This window comes from Maylandia zebra, linkage group LG23, assembly GCF_041146795.1.
Source record: "Maylandia zebra isolate NMK-2024a linkage group LG23, Mzebra_GT3a, whole genome shotgun sequence".
Lineage (NCBI taxonomy): Eukaryota > Metazoa > Chordata > Actinopteri > Cichliformes > Cichlidae > Maylandia > Maylandia zebra.
The window spans coordinates 12,666,187-12,681,488 of NC_135188.1; the positions used below are offsets into that span (position 1 = coordinate 12,666,187).

The 15,302-nt window shown below is 40.6% G+C and overlaps 1 protein-coding gene across 12 annotated transcripts in view; it reads left to right on the forward strand.

Annotated features, from left to right (window-relative positions):
• Positions 1-8,684: 8,684 nt before the first annotated feature.
• celf5a (cugbp, Elav-like family member 5a) overlaps positions 8,685-15,302 on the forward strand; it is a 197,256-nt gene continuing 190,638 nt past the window's right edge. For 11 of the 12 annotated variants that reach the window (XM_004552772.5, XM_004552770.5, XM_076879944.1 and 8 more), the window contains exon 1: positions 8,690-9,126. In XM_004552772.5, coding sequence (XP_004552829.1) covers positions 8,769-9,126 — 358 coding nt within the window. In that variant the 5' untranslated portion in view covers positions 8,690-8,768. Of the gene's footprint in view, positions 9,127-15,302 lie in introns of all 12 variants that reach the window. The other variant, XM_004552769.5, reaches the window with a different exon arrangement.

Genomic DNA, 15,302 nt, shown 5'->3' on the forward strand with positions numbered 1-15,302 from the left:
AGCTAGGCCTACCAAGAAATTGAAACTGACTGACTCGAAGCCCTCAACATTGGCTCGGCAGTTACAGTATATTCCTCAAAATATGTTGCGTAGTAGGGGAGACCAGAGATAGTTGTAATGTGGGTCAGTTGTAACACAATTTCTCCAATCAGGGTCAAATGATGTGATTCATCCTGTACATGCCCAATTCAGTTCTTCTATCACATGTGAAAAATCAGCACATTTTGTCAAACACAGACAATTTAAGAAGAAAAAAAGTAATTTGTATGCTAAAAAGTAAGTTTTTTTTTAAAACTTTATTTCAATTTTTAATAGCATTTTCTGCTCTGCAGTTAAACTCATCAAACTTAAATTATGTTATTTGTATGTCTATGGGGATAAATTCTGTGTATGTCTTTAATGCTAATATTTTAGCCGTTGGCTGTAATCTTAGCTAGTTCATGGCTATAGGAGTCTGGGTCAGTTGTAACAGCAACAGTCTGGGTTAGGTGTAACAATAATGCAAATGTTACAACTTAGGGCTGTACGATATGACCAAAATCTCATATCCCGATATAAGAATTCTATCGTCCGATAACGATATAAATCACAAAAATGTAACATTTTCTGTAAATTCTGTGAATCTCGTGCAGCTCGTCTTGCGGGAAGTGTTTCCTGCTGCATGTCATGTAGCTGGAGTCGAGTGAAACTATACATTTTTAGACATAAGTTGTAACAGCCACCGTTTTCTTTGTGAGTGTTTATTACACGGTGTGCTGCGGGGAAAAGCCTGTTCTTACGGAGCCCAGCAGGGGACATGGGAGAAAAAAAAATTAAGACGGACTTTTGCGAGATCTCGCAAAACTTTTGCGAGATCTCGCAAAACAAACACGGGATCTCGCAAAAGTTTTGCGAGATCTCGCAAAAGTTTTAGCCGCATTAGCTCGAAGCTAACGGGAGGTCAAGACCTACTACAGCCGGGAGGAACACTGCTTTCCCGGCACATCGTGCCTCGACCTCCCGGTCGGCTTCGAGCCGGCGTCCGAAGAATGCGGCTAAAAGTTTTGCGAGATCCCGAGATAGTTTTGCGAGATCTCGCAAAAGTCTGTCTTAATTTTTTTTTCTCCCATGTCCCCTGCGGGGCTCCGTACTAACGTTTGAGTCTAAGGTTAATTTTTTAGCACCTGGCAGCTCTTTTTTACTTCTCATCCGTAAATAATCGGCTCTTTCACGTGATTCAGTTTATTTTGAAAAGTCTAAACAGGATCTTGAGCTTTATTGTGAAAGGTTTATGTGGAACATAAACAAGCGGACATGCGATGGTGTGACCGTCATTGTTGCTAACCACAAGCATAAAAACAGGCGCTTGTCCGTCTGTAGTGTGGTTATATTAAATATAAGAGAAAGAGAGAACTTTAAGAAATTTATATAGCCACTACAGTGACCATCAAAACGATGAAAAAATATTGCCGTAAACCGTTTATTTTGCGACACCACGAAACAAACGGTAGCGTAAAATGAAACGATAGACGCTTTTATATCGTCATCCAGTATATATCGTTATATCGAACAGCCCTATTACAACTTACCGCACTATTACTTTAACTTATATTAAACAAGTTGGGGCAATGACATCAGAGAAAGGTTCACTGGTCTTAGTACATGTGGTTAATGCCATTGGCAACACAATTTCTCCACTGTTTGTGTTCCCACGCATACATAATACAGGCCACTTTGTCAGAGATGGACCAGTAGGAAGTAGTGGTAGTGGAAATAAATCAGGATGGGTGCAAGAAACAGATTTCCTCATCTTTCTGAAGCACTTTGCAAACCACACCAAGGTAAGCCATGAAAAAAGTAATGGAATTGTGATGCTGGTGCACAACTACATTTTTTCAGCTTCATTGTTATGTTCAAAAGTTGGTGCAAGAGTTGTAGGTTACAATGCCCACTGAGCCAATGAGGCCAAAATCAAGGAAGACCAACCTAAATTAATGAAATATTCAGTTGCAGAAAATTCCATAATTTGTCTTTTTTGGGGGGTTGGAATATGGTTCAAAAGCTAGATTTCTGCATTCTGTCACACACACACACAGCTACATAAATGGCTCTAAGTGCATTCATGTGTTGAATAAAAAAGATTACATGTTAATGTTTTGTCAGTACCCTTATTTCATTGTGTTACATTTCATAGTGTGGGATATGTTACAACTAACCCAGACTATGGGGTTAATTGTAACATTTCACCATACCATGCAATGAGTAATTGCGCTGCGGAGAAAATAGCTGCACTATTTGATAGCAGAGACATGTAAATACTTTGCATTCCATTTTGAATCCACTACCTTAAAAGAGCTCCACTTTACAGACAGAAATGTCAAAAATGTTACAACTATCCCCGGTCTCCCCTACTGTTACCAAATAGAAGCTCCCTGACATAAAAGTTGTGCAAAAGCCTCCGCACGGACTGTGCCAAAGCAGAGAAGTAATCAGCTAACGAAGGACGCCAAAATACAGAGCCAGCTACTAAGATTTGCTTTTTTGGCTTTCCTAACACAGCTTTAGGGGAAGTATCAATAATTTATCATAGGTTAGTCATTATTTAGACATGGGTGTCCTCAAATGACTGGGATCAGAGGGGAGCACGAAGTGGACCACGACTGCCACCTTGTGGTTATAATGTGCAAGTATAAACTGGGACTAGATGTTACATGTCATTTTATTTTGGTGGAAATTCCCTTGAAATAATGCCCTATAAATGAGTATAAAGAAAATTTGTCAACTTCTTTTAAATCACAATGACCAACTTTTATAAGGATTTATAAAATGTTGTTTATAGTGTCTGTAATTTCTACTGTTCTGGTACAGATTTGTATTTTCTTTTTTTAAAAAGGGTGTTTGGAAACACTTTCATACATAAACCTTGGTGCACCATTTTACCTGTTTCAATATTGCAATGATTTACTTGTAACATTGCAGGGATTTTCTCTTTCCAGGCAAATATACTTATCATATACACACACATAGGAAGGGCAGATCTGCTTGCAAAATGGGCAGTTCTGCATACAAATAAAATGGTCACCGCTGACCCGAGGTTGTGGAAAAGCAGCTTGAACACCATGTAATCTGCTGATCTAATGATGTTTTTCTAGCGATAATTGTATCAATACTAAAACAGCAGCAGTCCAGGCAATCTTGAAATTGAGGTAGCTGTTGAGGCTACTCAGATCACAGCAGTGACTCAGATTAGGAGACATGATTGCTCTGCAGGCTGACTATTTCTCTCCTCTGCAACAAAACTGCAGTCACAGTGGGTGACAGGATTCTCCGGGAAGCAATTTTGGGTGATAAAATTAATCTACAATATGTCAAAATTATTTTCAATGATTGTCCCTTCTCTTATCCGTCAACACATATAATGCACAGCAAGAGACTGGTGCAGGAGAAAACAGTCTGCTTCACTTCCTCCATGGACAAAGTACAAGCAGTTCCTCCAATTCAGCTGGAGGAAACCACAAACTGGATCTGTTTAGTGCCAAAATGAACTGCTACCAACCAACCAGAGTAAAAACACGGAAAGTAAGCAGGGACAATTAGAATGAAATATAAATAAAAACACCCCCTGGGTGCAGTTTAAATCTGAGGTCCCCTTAAAAATTATATTGCTCATTCTACAGAGAGTTAAGGGAGGTTGATGTAATTATTATTTAGACAGCTAGTTACTGTAAGCACGGCTCCAAGAGGCATCTCATTTCCTTCTTTTTCCTAATGATTACACTCCTGGCCTTTCTTAACTGGAAATGAAAAAAGGAAATTGGTGTGTACTCTTCGGCTGCTTTTTAAATTGGCTCTGTTGGATAATTATGTATGCTCACCGAGATTGTAGAATTCATGTGCAAGTCTTTACTATTTTGTCATTTCGGGTTGTGGAGTTTTATTAGAGCAAACAGATGTAGTGAAGTAGCACTTATCTCTACTTTAGATCTTAAAAAATATATCACTGTTTCAATTATTTACACATTTAAGCTTATTTTCCTGATCTCGTTTGACACACAGAACGGTGCCGCAGTAGTTAGGCCTGTCCCCTCGCAGTGAGGAAATACTTGCTGGCTTCGACCTTGTGGCTGGCTAAAGCCTTTTTGGTGGAAAGTTTACATGTTCTCCCTGTGGGTGCGTGGCTGTTCTCCAGTTCCCTCCTGACGTCCATTAACATGCATGTTAGGTTGCATTTCTAAATTTGTGTGGTATTTCTCTCTGTGTTAGTTGGATGTGAGAACTCCACCTTCGCCCAGTGTCTGCAAAAATATCCCAGTGTAAACCTGGTAAGATGAACAGTAAAGTAAGTGAATGGATGGCTATTTGACACAGATGACCCTTTTAATGATTGCAACAGAACCAAAACCACAACAACAAAAAAAAAAAATTCTAAAATGTCCTTCTTTGTTGGAATAACTGGTTAATATCAAACAGCTCTAAGCTACTTTCATTCCAGGGATCTAAGGCTTGTAAAGAAAGGTGCATCACCCCAGCTCCGCAGTTCAACCAGCTCTTATCACATCTCATCAGCCTGTTAAGTCACTGGTCCATAAAACTGTCTCAAGTGTGATACACCATCATCACATCACACCCTAATTTTCTCGAAAAACATCTTACAGCTGAACAAGCGTGCTTTGCAATGCATAACCAGAATGCAACGATGAATTAGGCACCGGGGGACACATCTTACTCTTGCCGCTTACCCACAACTGCAATCACCAAGCCAGCCCGAGCAGAGAGGAGCTGTCTCTTGACAGCAAAGTGTTGCGCACTTTGTGATGTCAAGTTCCTAATTCGCTCACCAACATCAACTCATAACAAGACAGCATGCAGCGTTTTAAAGTGCGCTTTCACATGGACGGTGTTTGCTTATTATGCAAGCGAGTTAGTCAATCTGGAGAACAATGCTGAATTTGGATAATTGGGTGGCATGTGTGTTTATGAGTGTAGGAGTATGTCTGTCTTGACTGTACGTCTACAAGAGCTCGCAGAATGCAAAATGACTCCCAGAGCTGCCTTTGTCTCCCTCGGGCCTCAAAGACTTCCCAAGCTGAACAGCTCAAGCTAGGCTGCCTCCCTCTCAAGGTCCAGACTGGTTAACAAGCAGCAAAATAAAAGCCAGCAAGTTAAATTGTATGTAACTTTTTAGTTTGCACAAATAGTGTGACCTTTATTGATTTCTTGTCTCTGCCGTCAGCCTGGTAAAACACTAATGGCATTGGTCAATAAAAAACCATGAAGTGGAAGTTCTCAATACCCCTCCCCCTGCGCTGACCATATCCCTAAAAATAGCCACTCAGCCTCCCTCAGAGGCCACTGAGCCCGAGCCATGACAGCTCACTACCCTTATTCAATATGAGCTGTACTGTGTCCCTGTTTGTTTCCCCACTGCAGATGTAAGCGGGCTGACACGCTGAGCCATATGCCAAACACATCTACTTCGATTCCTGTCCCTGCCAACTCCCATTCAGATGGCCAGAGAACCCTGCCTCTTTTAATCAATAAATTAATAACACTATGAGTGGAGCATAAAATAAGACTTTGACTGTGGTGCGCAAATTGAAAACAAACAGCAGCTTCAGCAACTCTAACTTACATGGTGTTCTGGGACCTACTGCTTCAAAGAGTAACATTCATTTTTCAAAATGCCTTGTGTCTATGTAGTCACCACCCGCCGTTTTATTGACTGGTATGTGTCAATGTGTACCCCTGCCAGCTTACGTCTTTCTCTCTATACTTGCGCTTATTGAACTTTGCAAAAATAAATTATACGAGCAGAATTCAATAAAGTTGAAATGACCTCCACTTCTCTCCCAGAGAAAACAGCCGTCTTCTCTTTGTAGCCCATGTTTTTTCTCCAAACTTCTCAACGCTGAACTTTGTTGACCAGTCTGTTTCTGCTGCACGTTAGGCCCTTCGGAAGTGAGACTCGCCTAGCTTTTCAGGTGCGCCGCGGAATTCAAAACAACAGGGGCTGCTGAAGGCGGTTCACTTACACAGTGATGCAGATATTCAGAAGTTAAAGTTCTGGGAGAGCACCCCTGTGGTGCCGTTCCTCCACGGTGAGAGAAGCAGCAGCAGCAACAGCCAGCAGTATCGATTCACCTCGCAGCCTTGAGCCTGCTGTCACAGACAGTATAGCACTTCATTTAACCCACTGTTAAATAGGCTGTAATTAGAAATCTGTCCTGCAGATGTGTTTTATTTAAAGGATGGTTTGTGGCTAAGTTGCAAAACTACCTACTCTGTTTTGCATTAGTTTTGTTGCTGGCGTTCTTTTGTTCAGCGTTTCATTTTCACGAAGGATTTGAGTGCTATTGACAGAGTCTGCAAAGAGAAAGCAAATGATGCAAATAAATCCCCTCTTGGGGGATTAGTCTGCATGCTATTTGAAAAAAATATGGTAAGTCTCTTAATTGTAGTTAATGCTTGTTGGTCTCTCGACTCAATCTGATGACAATAAACTGTTTTTACAGCCAGCATTTTAACTTTGAAAAGCACAGGTGAAGTAAAATCCTTTAAGTTTCCATGTAAGCCGTGACAACAAGCCCGGCTGCACACAGATCACAGATTTTGTATCAACAGTTTTGTTGTATATGTGCAATGACAATAAAGAGCTATTCTATTCTATATCAACAAGCTGATATTATTGCTCTGTATGTTGATCCAACAAAAAGCTCTTTGCCTAGTTTCCTTGTGGTTACTATTCTTTCAAAGATTAATCATAAAATTCTGTCTTTTGGATGTTGTATTATGAATTCGTTGTGGTGAGGAAGAACAAGAAGTTCAATGCTCACTTATTTGTCTACAGTAGTTGATATTTTGTCATTTTATTTGCTGAAAATTGGCTATTGAAGAAGAGGGTCTGTATCTTTCCACGCTCTCTCTACAATACTCGCATGCTCATTAAAACTGTACATGCAACTTACAATGAAAGCGTTGAAAGTGTTATTGATCCCTGCATTCATTCCTCCTCTCAGCACCGGCTGTAAAGTGATCTCTTTCAGAGCAAGTAAATGAAGGGGGGAAAAATCCACAGTCTTTGCTCAGTGCAGAAATCCTTTTTCAGCTCAGAGACCTAATATTAAGATTCGGGAACCCAAATTAGCCAAATGAAATGGCAATCTTCTAAAGGTACATTTTAATTAGAACAAAAGTTCTGCTGAGCTTTTCTGTGCTGTGATAACTTTGTAGGCACAGAAACAGAAAAATGGAATGTCTTACTAAAAAGCCAATCTTTGATTATTTGATTTAAGAACAACCTTTGGATACTGTTACAGTGCCATTAATTCAAATACATGGTAATGGCCTGCACCATAGCACTGTTTAACCTTCAGCTGTTTTAATTTAGAGAAAAAAGAAATAAATGTGTTCTTTACCCCTCCTGATGGTCCTTTAAAGACAAAACAGTGTTGTGGACACCAGAGGGTTCATTCATTGTTTACACACTGAGAGATTGACAGCTGGCTTCCACATTTAAAATTTTAAAATGTGATCAAACTTTAAGAGAAGACATTTTATAAATTACAGCTAGAAATATGCGAGCGTAAATAGTCGGGCTATTCTGCTGCAGACTTGCATACTGGGGCGCTTAAACAGAACAGAGCTGTCATTATTGTAATTGCTAACACCTGTGTTTTCCCCACTGTGAATGTCAGCTGTGGGAAATAATCTCTTGAGTAATTTTCTTTGTGCTGCTACTTTCACTAAAGTAAAGGTTTTGCCTTCAGTCTTGACAGTGATTGAAAACAAAACAAAAGCAAATCCATCTTTAATGTTTTCATTTTTTTTTGTTCTGTTTTTTTTTTTTTTTTTGCCAAAATGTCTTTCCTGAGTTGAGCTGAACCCAGCTACGTGGGGCCACAAGAGAGTAGGGAACATGTGGAAGAGAGCCTCGACAGGTGGAGGTATGCTCTGGAGAGAAAAGGAATTTAATTGAGTAGAAGCAAGACTGACTACACGTGTGGATATATGAGGGAGACTGGTGGAAAGGTGGATTATTGATAGTCAAGGTGGAGGAGTGTAAATACTTGGGGTCAGCCATCCAAAGTGACAGACAGTGGACAAGAGAGGTGAAGAAGAGAGTGCAGGCAGGGCGAGATTTGTGACAGAAGCATAGCAGCAAAGAAAGGGAAGGTTTGCAAGATGATAGTGAGACCTGCTGTAATTTATGGAGGAGGCAGAGCTAAAAATGTTAAGATTTTCAGTGGGAGGAACCAGAATGGACAAAATTAGAAATTAGTACATCAGAGGGACAGATCACGGTGAGCTGTTTGGAGACAAAGTGAGAAAGAAAAGGGTGAGACGGTTTGCACATGTGGAGAGGAAGGATTTTGGACAGTGGATGTTGAATATGGATCTTCCAGGCAGGAGGAAAAGATGGAAAATATGAAAACCTCAGAGAAGGTTCGTGGATGTAGTGAGGGAGGACATGCAGAGGGTTGATGTGACAGAGGAGAATGATGGGATAGGGAACATAGGCAGATGATCCGCTGTGGCGACCCCTAAAGGAAGCAGCCGAAAGAAGTCTTTTTTGAGTTCGAGTACATCATAAACACCACTGGGTGTCGCTCTATAGTGTCTCATATCGCTTCTGCGCGCTTATTTCACCAATATCAACCCCCTCTTCCTCACTGTGTGTGCGTGTGTGTTGTGTGTCGGATAGAAAGTCAGCCTGGTTTCCAGCTGAGTGCTTGCTCTCTCACAGTGTGTGTGTGTGTTGTCATTATTATCCACTCTGCTCCCAGCTCAGAATGGCCAGATTCACTCAGACTGAAACAAGAAGGCAGCACCATCCACAGCAGCCCCAGCCCTCTCACTCCAGCCTGGTTTTCACCGGACCGGGGGCACCACCGACCCAACAACCACTACTACTTATCCCACATCAGCACCAGTACCCTCAGATCACATTTCCGAAACCCATGAACGGGTCAGAACCCATTTCAATTCATCCGGAGAGCGGCAACATGAAAGACCAAGATGCCATTAAACTGTTTATCGGGCAGATACCGCGGAACTTGGAAGAAAAAGACCTGAAACCCCTGTTTGAACAGTTTGGGAAAATCCACGAACTGACAGTTCTCAAGGACCGATACACCGGCATGCACAAAGGTAATGTGTCGCCCCTCGAATGGCTGAGAGGCCCATATGAAGCTTAATATCTGCTTATTAGTATCTGTACGTACTGAACTGATTTGTAGTGAAATGCGGATTTTTGTCACTTTTATTTTCATGTTTAATCGGGCTTAATCGCTCAGCTGTCAATCCCCCAAATAATCTGTATCGTTATGCTCATCACTGCTCATATTTCTGTATAACATTCATGAGGTTTGGCATTTTGCTCCAGTTGCTTTTTTTGTGCGTAAGGCAAGTTTTTAGCTTTTTAGTAATTATCAGATTGGTTTGACGCGCTTTTGTATTTCTATCTCTAAATTTCAGTATTTATTATGACCACAAAAAGAAAGATTTGCACATATTTTGAGTGTTTTGAACACGAGGAACAATTCTTCATTTTATTGCCTTTGAGTGTTTCCTTAACACGCTCCTAAGTGGGGCAGAGGCGCTCGGAAAGGATGCATTTTTCAACAGCCTCCTCTTGCCAGTCCCATCTTTTGCGGAGGGGCGGCATCATTTATTCATCCATATGCTTTCTTTAACATCTCCCCATGTGCAAATAGAGCGGGCTGGGTGCAAACGCGACACGGCGAAATCAGTTCAATTCTACAACGTCTCCAAAGGGCGCACGAACTGTCACAAGATGACGGACGTCGCCACGGAGAGTGGGCAGTGATGCTTCTGCTGAAATGGAAGCAGAGGGTGTAAATCCACTCAGGTCACTATACATACACTGACAACTTCCATCTTCCATAATGAAGTTGGCTAGCAAGAATATAGATCACTGCCTGGGTGGGAAAAGCATTTCACGATACAGCCCCCCCCTCATACCCCGCACCCCCCATCCCCTAGATTCAAGCAGTGCAGACGTCATCATTGTCATCGTCATGACCCGTGAACCCTCACCCAACCTTTAATTTAGACCTGAAGTGCATAACCCCAGAGCTGCACTGGTTTAGCTGATCAGTGACATTCAGGCTTTGACTATAAGCACTGTGATCACTGTTAGTTTCATTGTAACGGTCAGGCCAGTGCACTGTCCACAAAGTTTGCAACATCTTATTCATATAACGACAAAAGGGCAATTGCATACTTAATGCATTTGGAGAACATTTATGGTGATTTCATTGCTGACACATAGAAGTCACAAACAAAAGCATGCAATGGCCTCGACTATCATTTAGTCAAATCCACAGTTATAAAAAACCCTTTTCTTTGTTTTTTTCCACACGTGGATTCTTCATTTCGCAGAGCAGATGCAGATGTGTGAAGGATGTAAGCACAGGAGATAAGCCTTTTATTACAGTGACATTTAGAAAAGACAAATGATAATGTATGACAGTAAACATTACAAACCCTGTCGTGTCATGCATCAAGTCACCATCGCAAGATATTAAATTTGTTTCTGCTACAAAGGTCGTCCCCATCTCCTTCAGAATAATTAATACAAGTCTTTGTGAGGGTTTCAAACCAGGATACAGTTACAGTATATAATAATAATAATAATGTTTGCCACATATTTTATGACGGTCGTAAAGTTGATGTTATTGTTGTGGAAGTCATTTCTTCAGTATTGCACTGATCTGGTTTGCTTTGGATGTGTGTGTTTTTGTGCTTGTGTTCATGCATATACTAAAATGTCATTTCACCCATGTTACAGTGATGGCAGTATTTTGGGTCCTGAATGATGTCACCTTACCGTGCTATCAGGGAAAAAACAATTTAGGCTTTCCACATAACATAAACAGCACATTTCCATTACGCATACAAAAACACTGATCTTTGGTAGACATGTATATAATTCAAGTGAAATATTTGACATTTGTCTAGGCCATAAATTTGATATGTCATAATTAGCAATTATTTTGTCAATTAATACAGTGATAAACTGCTTAACTACATTGTAATTCATTTGAAAAGGTTTTTTGTTAGATTTCCTCGTAGCATTATATTATCATCAATGTATTACATCATTCTTGCCCTGGTGGTAAAGTAGAAGAAGTAGGAAAATGTGTAATTGAGATGTACTGCTTGCTTTCGGTGAGACTCTGTATGATCAACCTCCTCAGTTCTCTTGTCAGTTTGAAATGCAAAACTCAAAAGAGCCTTTCAACAAAGTGAAATCCCTTAAAAATATCCAGTGAACCTTTATATCTGTTCATTGTGCATTATAATTTTTTTTTTTTTTTTTTTTTTGCATTTTACTAAACAAAAAATCTTGTTTAAATGTAGCTGGATAATCCTCTCCTTCTGATCTAGCAAAAATGCTAAAAATATGATTCCAAATGCATTTCTCATGTCATTATTTACCCTGAATTTTAACGTACAAACCGCTAATTAATTTTAGATAAGCATAGTTCAGTCAAATTAAATGAGTTAGGATGTAATGAAGCCTTGTTGCACAATTAACAATACAAAATCAAACTCTAATGTGTCAGTGATCCTTGATGAGGTTATTTTATAGTTAATCACGTTATTAAGCAGAAAAAGGATTATGGGGTACGCATCCTGATGGAAACACTGGGCAAGCACCCTCAAAGTGGCACATTCACACTAACAAAGACATCGATGGACAGAGGAACACACGCACATACACACATGCGCACATGCTATTTTCATTATACTAAGTGTTGTGCATTCGTAGCCATTGTGCTTATTCTGTCATTTGGATTTTTTGGATTTTCATTTCATCCACATTGTGCTCTCTGTGTTTATTTCCTCTTTTCTTATGCAACTGTTTTTTCCCCTTGGTAATCCGAGAGGGAAAACATGGAATTAGTTTGTAAAGCGTGATAATAATGCATGGCCATAATAACTTGACTCAAGAGGATTAGCAAATGTGCATTGTCTGAAGCAGCAGTCTCTTGGGTGATCAGCTGGTTTCCTCCCTAAACAGTGGCTGCCTCTGCCAATTAAAAATTCAGTCTAGCCTGCCTCTTCAAATGATTAATTCTGCCCACGCTGTCGATGGCCTGCCAATTATTGTCGCCCAATTGGTATTAATAAGTAGAGGATTTCCTGATGTTGAATTTATCACAGACTATGAAAACTTCTCCCTTTGGCTCTAATTACCTTTGACTAGCACATGCAGAACAAATACATACATGCATATATGCACTTGCATATATCCAGAACCAGTGTTCCTTTTATGCATTGTGCCTGTTATGTTGCTTGCTATATCAAATTCTTTAATTAAAAGTGCAGTTGGGTAGATTATATCATGTGAGTTTCCACAATGCACTCAGATCAGAGAGGAAATGTATAATTTAGCACAACAGTTAGACGCATAGACAAAAAAAAATCCCTAGGTTGCTCCATTCTGCCGAGTAAGGCTGCCTGGATATCAATACTAAGCTTGTGTTTAGTATTACTGTGTTAATGCATTTATAAATGGAGATATTGCCATAGACCCCAGCAAGCAGAAGCACATTAAATCACAGAATAATCTAATGAAATATTTATTCAAGTTTTTATTTTTTCCTTCGTCTGAAGCAGTCTGATGGATAGGGTTTCTCTGTAAGTTGTGCTCCTCAAAGAATAAAGAAGGAAGGAAGCACAGCTAGTTGGAACAAAGCATATTCATCAAACCAGAACTATACATTCCAGTTTTCCTTTATGAAGATGGAGCTTAAAGGCAACAGCACTGGTTAAACCAACCGTTGGTTTGTTAAAGCTGCTTTCTTCCTTTGATATTATGGAAGTACATGCACACATTTTCATATTACGTGTGCCTTATGGAAAGTGTCAAAGATCACGGCACTGCTGTAGGACAGCATCCCTCCTGGGGAAACAGATGGGAAAAATTCGCTTACATCCATAAACAGAGCTGTAGATACGACATGGACTGTACAGAAAGACCGAACTGTGTTAATATTACAGATTTAATAGACAGCTTTGGAACTTATTCCTTTTGACATTATTGCCTATTTACTAATGAAATGAACCAATATCATAAATGCCATGAAAGCTACACTCCGTTCCAGCTGTGCGTGTGACCTCTGAGTCACCTGAAAAACAATTCTCGGTCTCTGTGTAGTTTTGTGCAGTGATTCGATTGAACAAATCTAGAATAAAATCTCCTGTCAGAGTCTAGTGAGCGAAGGCCACCGAGCCAAGCTAATGCAGTAACAACACTCGCCTCGCAATCTTTAAACGTCTGTAAATATTGTAATAAGCAACAGGGCTTTCCTCATAAAAGATGCAGCAGCTCAACGGGTACTGACAGGCGCTATGGGCCTTGACTTCAGGATGAGGAGTGCTGCCTCCCTCTCTCTCCTGCTCTTTTCTGTTGGTTTCCCAAGCAGATTGGCAATCTTAGATGGCAACAAGGCTGCGCTCTGCTGGAGGTTTGTATCTGCTCACCAGGCTCACCTGACTTTTATTCCGTCTCCGATTCCCTCTCCTTTAATACCTGCCCAGGAGAGCCTTTCAGATGGATTGATTTCCTGCACCAATGCAACATTCATTATTGCTTGCAGTATATTATACTTTCAGTTTGTTGGAAGTGCTGTTACACCATGACCTTTGTGGAATGTGTTTGCTGTAAATGGGTGCCCAGAATGGGAACAGAGATGGGAAAATGAGCAGTGAGGTCTAACTCATTAATAAAACCTCTAATGTTTTTGCATTTCATTAACTCAAGTAAATAAAGCTCTTTGGTCCTTCATTCTACATTTTCTGGACAGTGTTTGTGTTTCAAGGGATGGTGGTGATGCCATGGTGTTTTAAAAAGTTATATTGGTAAGTTGACTGTTTTGATGACAACCTATAATAATAATCGATGCGAGATGGAAGGCGATTTTAATTTGCGCTACTGGCTTTTTCCAGAAATTTTAAATGGAAGATTTTTGAGTTGAATTATTTTTGGCTGTTTTGTGGACACATTTCTTTTCTAAAGGTAGAGTTGGCAGAAGCGCGCTGCCTTCCTGCTCAGGCTCAAAGGTCAGAGCTATTTTCTTAGGCTTCTATCTCCCTCTATTTAGACTATCTATTTTGAATGGGCAGCTTTGCAGAGTGCCATTGCCTACAGAGCAGAGTGTACTCTTATGAGGGGGGAGGGGGGTCATAAAGGCACAGAGGGCGGAAAAGGGAGAGCGCGAGGAGGAGGGGGTTGGTGGTTTCTGTTAGAATAGCATGAGCTCTTTAATGTTGTGTTTGAGCCTGGCTGGGCACAGATTCATTTTAGAAGGAAAATGAAATAACAAGGGAGAGGGGAGAGAGGAGATTTTAATGCAATGTTTTGTGATAATCCCTCTCCATTTTGGAATGGTTCAGGAGAACTCATGCGATAAAGCCTTGTACAAGCCTGGAAAATAATAAGTTATTTGTCTTGTCTTATAGTACCGTGCCCTTGGAGGGCTTGCTAGCCCCCGTGTTTTGGACAAAAAACAATCACAGATTAGTCAAGCTGTCACATTTCTCTGATTGCCAAATCGTCGAGTCCTTGATATTGGTGTGAATGAACAATGCATTTATGTCTTACACGAATCTGCCTGAGAGTGCACGTGAACACAAAGCTTTGTGGATACTGGACTTGGTACTCTCACCTAATCCCCCCCCACTGTCATACAGCCCGGTGTGACAGAGAGCATTTGCACAGTTAGGATGGAACATGTATGAAGCGGGGCTCACGAGGCAAATGACAGACAGACACATGGCACAGAACAATGGATGTATGGACAGATGGATAAGTGTTTGTCAGAGATGCAGAAACAAATGGCAGCTTTTATCCCAAGGCGCTGGGAGAGCAGAGTGATGGTTCAGCTTGGGACATGGAGGATGCCTCTGACAGGCTGTTTGCCGTTTGGGCAACAGTGGATGGGATGGATTGAGGAGGAGCAGAGGCCAAGCTTGGCAGATAAAGTAATCACCTGAAAGCTGCTGACATGAGAAAATCCCTCTAGTAACACTAGTAATATGTAATTCAATAATACCACTGCTACTTGTAATGTTAATTCTGTGCTGTCCAGAGGTGATTTCTTATTTTATGATTAGAATGCAAGCAGTAACAGCAAAACTGTTTATAATTAATGACAAAATATATTATGCGAAAAATGTTAGTATTTTGGCAGCGTGAATAATATGGTAGTTTGCCACCCTAAGTGGGGATAAGCAGAACTATTAGCAGACCTTGTTTTCCACAGATATTAAGCAATCCTTGAAATTTAAGGAAG